The 15,330-nt window shown below is 60.5% G+C and overlaps 1 protein-coding gene and 1 long non-coding RNA gene across 2 annotated transcripts; one reads left to right on the forward strand and one right to left on the reverse strand.

Annotated features, from left to right (window-relative positions):
• The first annotated feature begins 1,843 nt into the window (after positions 1-1,843).
• TLCD3B (TLC domain containing 3B) lies at positions 1,844-15,175 on the forward strand. The gene is made up of 5 exons (XM_051775985.1): positions 1,844-1,879; positions 3,947-4,030; positions 6,376-6,607; positions 8,554-8,649; positions 14,874-15,175. The coding sequence occupies exons 2-5, from the start codon at positions 3,972-3,974 to the stop codon at positions 15,165-15,167; spliced, it is 681 nt and encodes a 226-aa protein (XP_051631945.1). The 5' UTR covers positions 1,844-1,879; positions 3,947-3,971; the 3' UTR covers positions 15,168-15,175.
• On the reverse strand, positions 5,410-5,832 carry LOC127465468 (uncharacterized). The gene is made up of 4 exons (XR_007902211.1): positions 5,817-5,832; positions 5,624-5,651; positions 5,548-5,575; positions 5,410-5,435 (listed from the first exon to the last, which is right to left on the reverse strand). It is a non-coding gene; the product is annotated as an uncharacterized LOC127465468 (long non-coding RNA).
• Positions 15,176-15,330: the final 155 nt, after the last annotated feature.

Below are 15,330 nucleotides of genomic sequence, written 5' to 3' on the forward strand. Positions count from 1 at the left end.
GGTGGGGAAAATCGGGATGGGGGACACCGGGAAAATCGGGATGGGGACACCGGGAAAAATCGGGATAGGGACACTGAGGGGACAGAGAAAACGCCACAGTACTGGCGGCAAGGTGAGGAAAATCGGGATGGGGACACCGGGATTAGGGATGGGGACACCGGGATTAGGGACAGGGATGGGGACACTGAGGGGACAGGGAGAACGCCACAGTACTGGCGGCGAGGTGGGGAAATCGGGATGGGGACACCGGGAAAATCGGGATGGGGACACCGGGAAAATCGAGATAGGGACACCGGGATTAAGGGATGGAGACACCGGGAAAATCGGGATGGGGGACACCGGGATAAGGGATGGAGACACCGGGAAAATCGGGATAGGGACACCGGGATAAGGGATGGGGACGCCGGGATTAGGGATGGGGACACCGGGAAAATCGGGATGGGGACACCGGGATAAGGGACAGGGATGGGGACACTGAGGGGACACTGAGGGACAGGGAGAACGCCACAGTACTGGCCGCCAGGTGGGAAAATCGGATGGGGACACCGGATAAGGGGATGGGGACACCGGAAAATAGGGATGGGGACACGGGATTAGGGGACAGGGAGAACGCCACAGTACTGGCAGCAAGGTGGGAAAAATGGGATGGAGACACCGGGAAAATCGGGATGGGGACACCGGGAAAATCGGGATGGGGACACCGGGAAAATCGGGATGGGGACACCGGGATAAGGGATGGGGACACCGGGATTAGGGGACAGGGATGGGGATTAACGGGGGATGGGAGAGATGGGGGGGGGGAGAAGGGGACAGGGATGGGGACAAGGAGGGGACAGGGACACAGGGATGGGGACAGGGACAGGGATGGGGATTAAGAGGGGGATGGGAGAGACCGGGATAGGGACAAGGGGACAGGGATGGGGACACAGGGACACGGGGATGGGGACAGGGACAGGGACAGGGACAGGGATGGGGACAGGGAGGGAGATAAGGGGACAGGGACAGGGAGGGGGAGAAGGGGACAAGAGGACAAGGGGACAGGGATGGGGATTAAGAGGGGGATGGGAGAGAGGGGGGTGGGGAGAAGGGGACAAGGATGGGGACACAGGGATGGGGACAGGGATGGGGGCAAGGAGGGGATGGGATAAGGGGACAGGGACACAGGGATGGGGAGAAGGGGACAAGAGGACAGGGGACGCAGGGATGGGGATTAAGAGGGACAAGGAGGGGGACAAGAGGACAGGGATGGGGACAAGAGGACAAGGGACACAGGGATGGGGACAAGGAGGGGGACATGGGGACAGGGATGGGGACAAGGGACAAGGGGACAGGGATGGGGATTAAGCGGGGGATGGGAGAGATGGGGGGGACAAGGGCACAGGGATGGGGACAGGGATGGGGACACCGGGACACAGGGAGGGGGACAAGGAAGGAGATAAGGGGACAGGGACATGGAGGGGGACAGGGATGGGGACACAGGGAGGGGACAAGGGACAGGGAGGGGGACAGGGAGGAGGACAAGGGGACAAGAGGACAAGGGACGCAGGGATGGGGATTAAGAGGGGGATGGGAAAGATGGGGGGGGACAAGGGGACAAGAGGACAAGGGGACAGGGATGGGGACACAGGGATTGGGACAGGGATGGGGACAAGGGGACAAGAGGACAGGGACAGGGATGGGGATTAAGAGGGGGATGGGAGAGAGGGGGATGGGGACACAGGGACATGGGGATGGGGACAAGGGGACAGGGATGGGGATTAAGAGGGGGATGGGAGAGACGGGGGGGGGGGGACAAGGGGACAGGGATGGGGGCAGGGATGGGGACACTGAGGGGACAGGGGGGCTGCGCCAGGGAAAACGCCACCGTCCTGGTGGCCAGGTGGGAAAATCGGGATGGGGGGACGGAGAGGGGGACAGGGACGGGGAGGGGGATGTCGGGAATGGGGGAGGGGGACGAGGGATGGGGACAAGGGGACAGGGATGGGGACACCGGGATGGGGACAGGGATGGGGACAAGGAGGGGATGGGATAAGGGGACAGGGACACAGGGATGGGGACAAGGGGACAAGAGGACAAGGGACGCAGGGATGGGGATTAAGAGGGGGATGGGAGGGGGGGGGACACGGGGACAGAGATGGGAACAAGGAGGGGGACATGGGGACAAGGGGACAGGGATGGGGACACCGGGATGGGGACAAGGAGGGGACAGAGAGGGGGATAAGGGACACAGGGACAAGGGACAGGGACAGGGATGGGGATTAAGAGGGTGGATGGGAGAGATGGGGGTGGGGACAAGGGGACAGGGACACAGGGAGGGGACAGGGATGGGGACACAGGGATGGGGATTAAGAGGGGGATGGGAGAGACCGGGATGGGGACAAGGGGACAGGGATGGGGACAGGGATGGGGACAAGGGGACACAGGGATTGAGACAGGGATGAGGACAGGGATGGGGACAAGGGGACAAGGGACGCGGGGATGGGGATTAAGAGGGGGATGGGAGAGATGGGGGGGACACGGGGACACAGGGGTGGGGACAAGGGGACAAGAGGACAGGGATGGGGATTAAGAGGGGGATGGGAGAGACCGGGATGGGGACAAGGGGACAGGGATAGGGACAAGGAGGGGACGGGGATGGGGACAAGGAGGGGGACATGGGGACAGGGATGGGGATTAAGGGGGGGGTGGGGGGGGAAAAGGGGACAGGGATGGGGATTAAGGGGGAATGGGAGAGATGGGGGTGGGGACACGGGGACAGGGATGGGAACAAGGAGGGGACAAGGACAGGGATGGGGACAAGGGACACAGGGACAGGGATGGGGATTAACGGGGGGGTGGGAGAGATGGGAGAGGGGACAAGGGGACAGGGACACCGGGACATGGGGATGGGGACAGGGATGGGGACAAGGACAGGGATGGGGATTAAGGGGGGGATGGGAGAGACCGGGATGGGGACAAGGAGGGGACAGGGATGGGGACATCGGGAATGGGGACCAGGAGGGGACCCTGGGACGGGGTTGGTGACACTGGGGGGGGTTGGTGACAAGGAGGGGGGGGGTTGGGGGTGACATTACAAGGGGGGGGGTTGGTGACCCCGAGGGGGGGGGGGAGGGGCCGGCTTAGCCGCGGCACGTGGCCGGTGACGCGGAGACAGCGCGGGGACAGGGCTTAGTGACGTCACCGCGGGGACACGGCTTAGTGACGTCACCGCGGGCCGCCCCTCCCCCCCCGCGGGTCGCCCGTGTCCCCCTCCCCCACGGGACAGTGTCACCCGGGTCCCCCCTGTCACCCAGGTCACCCCCGTGTCACCCCAATGTCCCCAAACCCCCCCAATGTCCCCAAATCCCCCAAATCCCCCCAACACCCCCAATGTCCCCTCAGTGTCCCCTCAATGTCCCCAAATCCCCCCAACATCCCCAAATTCCCCCAATGACCCCAAACCCTCCCAGTGTCCCCCAATGTCCCCAAATCCCCCCAATGTCCCCAAATGTCCCCAAATCCCCCCAATTTCCTCAACACCCCTCAATGTCCCCTCAATGTCCCCAAATCCCCCCAAACCTCCCCCAAATCCCCCCAATGCCCCCAAATCCCCCCAATATCCCAAATCCCCCAAACCCCCCCAATGTCCCCAAATCCCCCCAAATCCCCCCAATGCCCCCAACACCCCCCAACACCCCCAGTGACCCCAATGTCCCCAAACCCCCCAAATCCCCCCGAAGTCCCCCAAATGTCCCCAATGTCCCCAAATCCCCCAAACACCCCAAATCCCCCCAAATCCCCCCAATGGCCCCAAATCCCCCCAATGTCCCCAAATGTCCCCAAATCCCCCCAATGTCCCCAACCCCCCCCAAATCCCCCAAATCCTCTCAATGTCGCCCCAAATCCCCCCAACACCCCCAAATCCCCCCAAACCCCCCAGCCCCCCTGACGGTCCCCCCCCCCCCAGGTTGGTCTCCTCCATCCAGGCCGTGATGGCCTCGACCGCCGGGTACCTGATCTCCTCCTCCTGCCGGCACGTCATCGACGACACGTGAGTGACAGACACACCTGGGGGGCACCTGGGGACACCTGGGGACACCTGGGGGCACCTGGGGGGCACCTGGGGACACCTGGGGGCACCTGGGGGGCACCTGGGGACACCTGGGGGCACCTGAGACCCCTAAACTGTCACCTGGGCACACCTGAGCACACCTGGGACACACCTGGGACACACCTGGGGACACACCTGGGCACACCTGGGACACACCTGGGGGACATCTGGGGGGCACCTGGGACCCCCAAAACTGTCACCTGGGCACACCTGGGGACACCTGGGGACACCTGGGACACACCTGGGGCACCTGGGGGGCACCTGGGGGTACCTGGGACACACCTGGGACACACCTGGGACCCCAAAACTGTGACCTGGGACACACCTGGGGACACCTGGGCACACCTGGGGCAGCTGGGACCCCTAAACTGTCACCTGGGACACCTGAGACACACCTGGGGGACACCTGGGACCCCAAAACTGTCACCTGGGACACACCTGGGACACACCTGGGGACAGCTGAGACCCCCAAACTGTCACCTGGGACACACCTGGGCACACCTGGGGGGCACCTGGGAACACCTAGGGGGCACCTGGGACACACCTGGGGGGCACCTGGGACACCTGGGACACACCTGGGGGGCACACCTGGGTGCACGTGGGCACACCTGAGACCCCTAAACTGTCACCTGGGACACCTGGGACACCTGGGACACACCTGGGACGCACCTGGGGGGCACCTGGGACCCCCAAAACTGTCACCTGGGGGGCACCTGGGACACACCTGGGACACACCTGGGACAGCTGGGACTCACCTGGGGCACCTGGGACCCCTAAACTGTCACCTGGCACACCTGGGACACACCTGGGGACACCTGGGCACACCTGGGACACGTGGGGGGACAGCTGGGACACATCTGGGGACACCTGGGCACACCTGGGGGACACCTGGGGGACACCTGGGACACACCTGGGGACACCTGGGACACACCTGGGGGACAGCTGGGACCCCAAAACTGTCACCTGGGACACACCTGGGACACACCTGGGGCACCTGAGACCCCCCCAAAACTGCCACCCGCCCACCAGAAACCCCCCTCCCTCACCTGTGCCCACCTCTCCCACCTGTGCCCACCTCTCCCACCTATCCCACCTGTCCCACCTGTCTCACCTGTGCCCACCCATCTCACCTGTGCCCACCTGTCTCACCCATCTCACCTGTGCCCACCTGTCCCACCTGTCCCACCTGTCCCACCTGTGCCCACCCATCTCACCTGTGCCCACCTGTCTCACCTTTCCCACCTGTCCCACCTGTCCCACCCATCTCACCTGTGCCCACCTCTCTCACCTCTCTCACCTGTGCCCACCTGTGCCCATCTGTGCCCACCTGTCTCACCTGTCCCACCTGTGCCCACCTGTCCCACCTGTCTCACCTGTGCCCACCTGTCCCACCTGTCTCACCCATCTCACCTGTCCCACCTGTGCCCACCTGTGCCCACCTGTCCCACCCATCTCACCTGTCCCACCTGTGCCCACCTGCCCCACCTGCCCCACCTGTGCCCACCTGTGCCCACCTGTGCCCACCCATCTCACCTGTGCCCACCTGTCTCACCTGTCCCACCTGTCTCACCTGTGCCCACCTGTCCCACCTGTCCCACCCATCTCACCTGTCCCACCCATCTCACCTGTGCCCACCTGTCTCACCTGTGCCCACCTGTCCCACCTGTCCCACCCATCTCACCCATCTCACCTGTCCCACCTGTCCCACCTGTCCCACCCATCTCACCTGTCCCACCTGTGCCCACCTGTGCCCACCTGTCCCACCTGTCCCACCTGTCCCACCCATCTCACCTGTGCCCACCCATCTCACCTGTCCCACCTGTCCCACCTGTGCCCATCTGTGCCCACCTGTCTCACCTGTCCCACCTGTCCCACCTGTGCCCACCTGTCTCACCTGTCTCACCTGTCCCACCTCTCCCACCTGTGCCCACCTGTCTCACCTGTGCCCACCTGTGCCCACCTGTGCCCACCCATCTCACCTGTCCCACCTCTCTCACCTGTCCCACCTGTGCCCACCCATCTCACCTGTGCCCACCCATCTCACCTGTCCCACCTCTCTCACCTGTGCCCACCTGTGCCCACCCATCTCACCTGTGCCCACCCATCTCACCTGTCTCACCTGTCCCACCCATCTCACCTGTCCCACCTGTCCCACCTGTGCCCACCCATCCCACCTGTCCCACCTGTCCCACCTGTCCCACCTGTCCCACCTGCCCCACCTGTGCCCACCTGTCCCCACCTGTCTCACCTGTGCCCACCTGTCCCCCCTGTCTCACCTGTCCCAGGCACTGGCTGGCCTCGGCCTACCCCCCCTTCGCGGTGCCCTACTTCGTCTACGACGTCTACGCCATGTACCTGTGCCACCTGCAGCGCGCCCAGGTGAAGGGACACGCCCCCCCCGCCGGCCACGCCCCACCCGGCCACGCCCGCGCCGCCGCCGCCGCCTTCCTGCGCCGAGACCTGCTCATGGTCCTGCACCACCTGGCCATGGTGCTCGTCTGCTTCCCCGTCGCCACCGTGAGCGCACCTGGGCGCACCTGGGGGCACCTGGGCACACCTGGGGGGCACCTGGGGGGATTGGGATACACCTGGGCACACCTGGGGGCACCTGGGGGCACCTGGGCACACCTGGGCACACCTGGGGGCACCTGGGGGCACCTGGGCACACCTGGGCACACCTGGGCACACCTGGGGGCACCTGGGCACACCTGGGCACACCTGGGGGCACCTGGGGGCACACCTGGGGGCACCTGGGGGGGTGGGATACACCTGGGGGCACCTGGGCACACCTGGGCACACCTGGGGGCACCCGGGGGGGATTTGGGGGTGACACCACCTGGCCATGGTGCTCGTCTGCTTCCCCGTGGCCACCGTGAGCGCACCTGGGGGGCACACCTGGGGGCACCTGGGGGCACCTGGGCACACCTGGGGGCACCTGGGGGGCACCTGGGCACACCTGGGGGCACCTGGGGGGGATTTGGGGGTGACACCACCTGGCCATGGTGCTCGTCTGCTTCCCCGTGGCCACCGTGAGCGCACCTGGGGGGCACACCTGGGGGGCACACCTGGGGGCACCTGGGGGCATCTGGGAGCATCTGGAGGGGGTTGGGATACACCTGGGCACACCTGGGGGCACCTGGGGGGGGTTGGGATACACCTGGGGGCACCTGGGGGCACCTGGGCACACCTGGGCACACCTGGGGGTGGTGGGATACACCTGGGGGCACCTGGGGGGGTTGTGGGGGTGACACCACCTGGCCATGGTGCTCGTCTGCTTCCCCGTCGCCACTGTGAGCGCACCTGGGCACACCTGGGGGCACCTGGGGGGGATTGGGATACACCTGGGGGCAGCTGGGGGCACCCGGGGGGGATTTGGGGGTGACACCACCTGGCCATGGTGCTCGTCTGCTTCCCCGTCGCCACTGTGAGCGCACCTGGGGGGGTTGGGATACACCTGGGCACACCTGGGGGCACCTGGGCACACCTGGGCACACCTGGGCACACCTGGGGGGGTTGGGATACACCTGGGCACACCTGGGGGCACCTGGGGGCACCTGGGGGGGGTGGGATACACGTGGGCACACCTGGGGGCACCTGGGAGAAATTGGGATACACCTGGGGGCACACCTGGGGGCACCTGGGGGGGGTTGGGATACACCTGGGGGCACCTGGGCACACCTGGGGGCACCTGGGGGGGGTTTGGGGGGATTTCTTTGGGTCCTGGGGGCACCTGGAGGTGGCTGAGGGGGGATTTGGGGGGCACCTGGGACACCTGGGGGCACCCGGGGGGGGGGGTTGGGATACACCTGGGCACACCTGGGGGCACCTGGGAGAAATTGGGAGAGACCTGGGCACACCTGGGACACACCTGGGCACACCTGGGGGGTACTTGGGCACACCTGGGCACACCTGGGCACACCTGGGTGTTATATAGGCACACCTGGGCACACCTGGGACACACCTGGGCACACCTGGGCATACCTGGGGGTTACCTGGGCACACCTGGGCACACCTGGGGGTTACCTGGGCACACCTGGGCACACCTGGGACACACCTGGGCACACCTGGGCACACCTGGGGGGTACTTGGGACACACCTGGGCACACCTGGACACACCTGGGCACACCTGGGACACACCTGGGCACACCTGGGGGTTACCTGGGCACACCTGGGGGTTATCTGGGCACACCTGGGACACACCTGGGCACACCTGGGGGGTACTTGGGCACACCTGGGCACACCTGGGCACACCTGGGCACACCTGGGCACACCTGAGACACACCTGGGGGTTACCTGGGCACACCTGGGACACACCTGGGCACACCTGGGACACACCTGGGGGTTACCTGGGCACACCTGGGGGTCACCTGGGCACACCTGGGCACACCTGGGGGTTACCTGGGCACACCTGGGGGTCACCTGGGCACACCTGGGCACACCTGACCCCCCCCGTGCCCCCCCAGCTGTGGCGCCAGGGGAAGGGCGATTTCTTCCTGGGGTGTCTCCTGATGGCCGAGCTCAGCACCCCCTTCGTCTGCCTCGGCAAGGTCCTCATCCTGGTGAGCACCAAACACCCCAAAAACACCCAAAATACCCCAAAACCACCCAGAAACACCCTGAAATACCCCAAAACCACCCTGAAATACCCCAAAACCACCCTGAAATACCCCAAAACAACCCCAAACACCCCAAAAACACCCTGAAATACCCCAAAATACCCTGAAATACCCCAAAAATACCCTGAAATACCCCAAAATATCCCTAAATACCCCAAAATATCCCCAAATACCCCAAAACATCACCTGGGGGGACCCCAACACCTGGGCAAGGTCCTCATCCTGGGGAGACACTAAACACCCCAAAACAACCCAAAATACCCCAAAATACCCCAAAACAACCCAAAATACCCCAAAATACCCCAAAACAACCCAAAATACCCCAAAACATCACCTGGGGGGGCCCCAACACCTGGGCGAGGTTCTCATCCTGGTGAGCACCAAAACACCCCAAAAACACCCAAAATACCCCAAAAACACCCTGAAATACCCCAAAAATACCCCCAAAACAACCCTAAATACCCTGAAATACCCCAAAATAGCCCCAAAATATCCCAAAATACCCCAAAACATCACCTGGGGGGGCCCCAACACCTGGGCAAGCTCCTCATCCTGGGGAGCACCAAAACAACCCAAAACAACCCAAAATACCCTCAAACCACCCTAAAACCAACCCAAAATACCCCAAACCAGCCCAAAATACCCTAAAACCAACCCTAAATACCCTAAAATACCACAAAACCACTCCAAAACTACCCCGAAATACCCTGAAATACCCCAAAACAACCCCAAAACAGACCAAAATTACCCCAAAACATCACCTGGGGGGCCCCCAACACCTGGGCGAGGTCCTCATCCTGGGGAGCACCAAAACAACCCAAAACACCCCAAAAATACCCCAAAACCACCCTGAAATACCCCCAAACACCCCGAAATACGCCAAAATACCCCCAAAACAACCCTAAATACCCCAAAATACCCCCAAAACATCACCTGGGGGGGTCCCAACACCTGGGCAAGGTCCTCATCCTGGGGAGCACCAAACACCCCAAAACAACCCAAATACCCCAAAAACACCCTGAAATACCCAAAAACCACCCTGAAATACCCCCAAACAACCCAAAATACCCCAAAAACACCCTGAAATACCCCAAAATACCCTGAAATACCCCAAAAATACCCTGAAACACCCCAAAACAACCCAAAATACCCCAAAACACCCAAAAATACCCTGAAATACCCCAAAATACCCCAAAATACCCCAAAAAACACCCTGAAATACCCCAAAACACCCCAAAATACCCCAAAACCACCCTGGAATACCCCAAAATACCCTGAAATACCCCAAAAACACCCTGAAATATCCCAAAAATATCCCAAAAATACCCCAAAATATCCCCAAAATACCCAAAACGTCACCTGGGGGGGCCCCAACACCTGGGCGAGGTCCTCATCCTGGGGAGCACCAAAACAACCCAAAACACCCCAAAATAACCCAAAACCACCCTGAAATATCCAAAAAATACCCCAAAACAACCCTAAATACCCTGAAATACCCCAAAATATCCCCAAATACCTCAAAACATCACCTGGGGGGACCCCAACACCTGGGCAAGGTCCTCATCCTGGTGAGCACCAAAACACCCCAAAAACACCCCAAAAATACCCCAAAACCACCCTGAAATACCCCAAAATACCCCCAAAACAACCCTAAATACCCTGAAATACCCCAAAATATCCCCAAAATAACCCAAAATACCCCAAAATGTCACCTGGGGGAGCCCCAACACCTGGGCAAGGTCCTCATCCTGGGGAGACACTAAACACCCCAAAAACAACCCAAAATACCCTGAAATACCCCAAAACCACCCTGAAATGCCCCAAAATATCCCCAAAATAACCCAAAACACCCCAAAACGTCACCTGGGGGGGCCCCAACACCCGGGCAAGCTCCTCATCCTGGGGGAGCACCAAAACAACCCAAAACCAACCCAAAATACCCCCAAACCACCCTAAAACCAGCCCAAAATACCCCAAACCAGCCCAAAATACCCTAAAACCAACCCAAATACCCCCAAAATACCCCCCAAACACCCTAAAACCAACCCAAAACAACCCTAAATGCCCTGAAATACCCCAAAACACCCCCAATCAACCCCAAAACACCCTAAACCCACCATAAAATACCCCCAAACCCACCCTGAACCCAACCCAAAAACCCCCAAAATACCCCCAAACCAACCCAGAACAACCCAAAACACAAACACCCCAAAACACCCTGAAAACCCCCCGAAATACCCCCAAAAAAACCCCAAAACACCCCCAAAAAAACCCCAAACCAGCCCAAAATACCCCAAAATCCCCCCAAAATGACCCTAAACACCCCAAAACACCCCAAAATACCCCAAAACACCCTAAAACCAACCCCAAGACAGTCCAAAAATACCCCAAAACACCCTAAAAGCCACCCAAATACCCCCAAAATACCCCCAAAACAACCCAAACCCACCCTAAAAACACCCCAAAACCAGCCCGAAAACCCCCCGAAATACCCCAAAAACACCCCCGAAACACACCAAACCAACAGAAAATACCCCAAAAACACCCCCAAAAAAACACAAAACGCCCCCCAAAAAAGCCCCAAACGCCCCAAACCAAACCCAAACCCCCTGAAATAACCCAAAACACCAAAAAAGAGCCGCAAACCAGCCCCCAAATACCCCAAAACCACCTCAAATCACCCCAAGACACCTCAAAACAACCCGAAACCAACCCAAAATACCCCAAAACACCCTGAAATACCCCCAAACACCCCAAAACCACCCCCAAACAACCCAAAATACCTCAAAACAACCCCAAAACACCCTAAAACCAACCCAAAATACCAACCCCAACCCCAAACCAACCCAAAATACCTCAAAACAACCCAAAATACCCCAAACCCACCAACCCCAACCCCAACCAACCCAAAATACCCAAACCAGCCCCAAACAATCCCAAAACACCCTGAAACGCCCCAAACCAACCCAAAATACCTCAAACCCCCCCCCAAATGCCCCAAAATACCCCAAACACCCCAAAATATCCCCAAACACCCCGAAACACCCCAAACCAACCCAAAACACCCCAAAATACCTCAAAACCACCCCAAAATACCCCGAAACGCCCCCAAACACCCCAAAATATCCCAAAACACCCTAAACCAACACCTAAACAACAACACCCCAAAACCACCCTGAAAACACCCCAAAAGACCCCAAAACACCCCAAAAGACCCCAAAACACCCCAAAACCACCTCAAAACACCCCAGAATGACCCCGAAAAAACCCAAACCACCCCAAAACCACCCTGAAAACACCCCAAAACCACCCTGAAAACACCCCAAAAGACCCCAAACACCCCAAAACCACCTCAAAACACCCCAGAACAGCCCAAAAAAACCCCCAAACACCCCAAAACCAACCCAAAACACCCCAAAACCACCTCAAACCACCCTGAAACCCCCCAAAATACCTCAAATAGTACAAAATACCCCAAAACACCCCGAAACACAGGAAATCACCTCAGAACGCCCCCAAACCACCTCAGACCCCCCCAAAACACCCCAAAATACCTCCAAACACCCCCAAATACCTCGAAACACCCCAAAAGCCACAAAATGCCCCAAACCCGCCCCAAGACACCCCAAAACACCCCAAAACCACCTCAAGACACCCCAGAACGACCCAAAATGCCCCAAATCCCCCAAAATCCCCCAAATCCCCAAAAACGCCCCCAAATACACCAAAATATCCCGAAAAACACCAAAATAACCCCAAACACCCTAAGCCACCCCAGAACACCCCAAAACAACCTAAAGTACCCCAAAACCACCCTGAAACACCCCAAAATATCCCAAAACGCCCCAAACCAACCCAAAACACCCTAAACCCAACCCCAAACACCCCAAAACACCCCAAAACCAACCCAAACCAACCCAAAACGCGACAGCCCAAAACCCACCCTGAAAACACCCCGAAAGACCCGAAAACACCCAAAATATCCCAAAACCAACCTGGAAGACACCAAAAAACACCCAAACCCACCCTAAACCACCCCGAAACCAACCCAAAACACCCCCCAAAAAACACCCCAGAGCAACTGAAATACCCCCAAAACACCCCAAAATACATCAAAACCACCCCCAAAAAAACCCCAAAAACTGAAAAAAACCCCCCAGAACAGCCCCAAAACACCCAAAAATACCTTAAAACCAACCAAAATCCCCCCAAATCCCCCCAAACCATCCCAAAACAACCCAAAACCCCCCAAGGTGACCCTATAACGACCCCCAAGTGACCCCAGGAGAGGGTCCCTCCAAACCCTCCCCAGACGTGTCCCACCACCAGCCCTCCCCGTCCCGCTCACCCCACAAGTCCCTTTGGGGTCTCCACTTCTCCAGCACCCCCCGGAGACCCCAAAACACCTCAAACCACCCCAAAAACAACCTCAAAGCCCCCAACAGAGGGTCCCACAAGGTCCCCCCAAACCCTGGTTAGACGTGTCCCACCACCAGCCCTCCCCCTCCTCCTCCTCCCACGAGACCCTTTGGGGTCTCCACGGGTTTGTCACCCCCCGGAGACCCCAAAACACCTCAAACCACCCCAAAACACCCCAAAACCACCCCAAGAGAGGGTCCCACATCGTCCCCCCAAACCCTGGTGAGATGTGCCCACCACGGGTTCCTCCACCCCCCGCTCACCCCACGGAGACATTTGGGGTCTCCACTTCCCCAGCACCCCCCGGAGACCCCAAAACACCTCAAACCACCCCAAAACACCCCAAAATGACCCCAAAACCACCTTGAAATCCCCAAGAGAGGGTCCCCCCAAACCCTGGTTAGACGTGTCCCACCACCAGCCCTCCCCTTCCCGCTCACCCCACGAAGACATTTGGGGTCTCCACTTCTCCATCACCCCCCGGAGACCCCAAAACACCTCAAACCACCCCAAAAACCCCCCAAACCACCCCAAAACCAACCTCAAAGTCCCCAGTAGAGGGTCCCCCCAAACCCTGGTGAGATGTGTCCCACCACCAGCCCTCCCCCTCCTCCTCCTCCCACGAGACCCTCTGGGGTCTCCACGGGTTTGTCACCCCCCGGAGACCCCAAAACACCTCAAAACGACCCCAAAACAACCACAAAGTCCCCAAGAGGGTCCCCCCAAACCCTCCCCAGACGTGTCCCACCACCAACCCTCCCCTTCCCGCTCACCCCACAAGTCCTTTTGGGGTCTCCACTTCTCCAGCACCCCCCGGAGACCCCAAGACACCTCAAAACCACCCCAAAACCCCCCCAAACCACCCCAAAACCAACCTCAAAGTCCCCAGTAGAGGGTCCCATCAAACCCTGGTGAGACGTGTCCCACCACCAGCCCTCCCCTTCCCGCTCACCCCCACAAGTCCCTTTGGGGTCTCCATGGGTTTGTCACCCCCTGGAGACCCCAAAACACCTCAGCATGACCCCATAACAACATCGTGGTCCCCAAGAGAGGGTCCCACATCGTCCCCCCAACCCTGGTGAGATGTGGCCACCACGGGTTCCTCCACCCCCCGCTCACCCCACGGGGACATTTGGGGTCTCCACTTCTCCAGCACCCCCCGGAGACCCCAAAACACCTCAAACCACACCAAAACACCCCAAAATGACCCCAAAACCACCTTGAAATCCCCAAGAGAGGGTCCCATCAAACCCTGGTTAGACGTGTCCCACCACCAGCCCTCCCCTTCCCGCTCACCCCACAAGTCCCTTTGGGGTCTCCACGGGTTTGTCACCCCCCGGAGACCCCAAAACACCTCAAACCACCCCAAAACACCCCAAACACCCCAATAGAGGGTCCCACATCATCCCCCCAACCCTGGTGAGATGTGGCCACCACGGGTTCCTCCACCCCCCCGCTCACCCCACGGGGACATTTGGGGTCTCCACGGGTTTGTCAGCCCCTGGAGACCCCAAAACACCTCAAACCCACCCCAAAACCCCCCCAAACCACCCCAAAACCACCTTGAAATCCCCAGGAGAGGGTCCCCCCAAACCCCGGTTAGACGTGTCCCACCACCAACCCTCCCCCTCCTCCTCCTCCCACGAGACCCTTTGGGGTCTCCACTTCCCCAGCACCCCCCGGAGACCCCAAAACACCTCAAAACGCCCCCAAAACGCCCCAAAATGCCCTTTTTTCATCCCCCCCAGCTGCGGCTGCAGCACACGGCGCTGCACAAGCTGAACGGGGCGGCGCTGCTCGTGACCTTCCTGCTCTGCCGGGTCCTGCTCTTCCCTTACCTGTACTGGGCCTACGGGCGCCAGCGGGGCCTCCCCCTCCTGGGGGTCCCCGGGGCCCTGCCCCCCCTGCACAACGCGGCCGCCGCCGCCCTCCTGGCCCCGCAGCTCTACTGGTTCGGCCTCATCTGCAGGGGGGCCTGGAGGACCTTCAGAGGGGGGGGAGGGGCGGGCGGAGGCGGGGGAGGGGCGGCCAAGCCGCCCTGAGGGCGGGGGAGGGGGGTAAAAGGGGGAGGGGTGGGGGGGGGAGGGGGAAAGTCCTTGGATGGGGAGGGGAGGGGTGGGGGGGGTGCGTTGGGGGGGTGTTGAGGGGGCAGTGGGGCGCCCTGGGGTGGTTGTGGGGTGGCCATGGGGTGTCTATGGGGCGCCC

Source organism: Manacus candei, unplaced genomic scaffold (genome assembly GCF_025592945.1).
Source record: "Manacus candei isolate 608988 ecotype Guabito, Panama unplaced genomic scaffold, ASM2559294v1 h1tg000400l, whole genome shotgun sequence".
NCBI classification, from domain to species: domain Eukaryota; kingdom Metazoa; phylum Chordata; class Aves; order Passeriformes; family Pipridae; genus Manacus; species Manacus candei.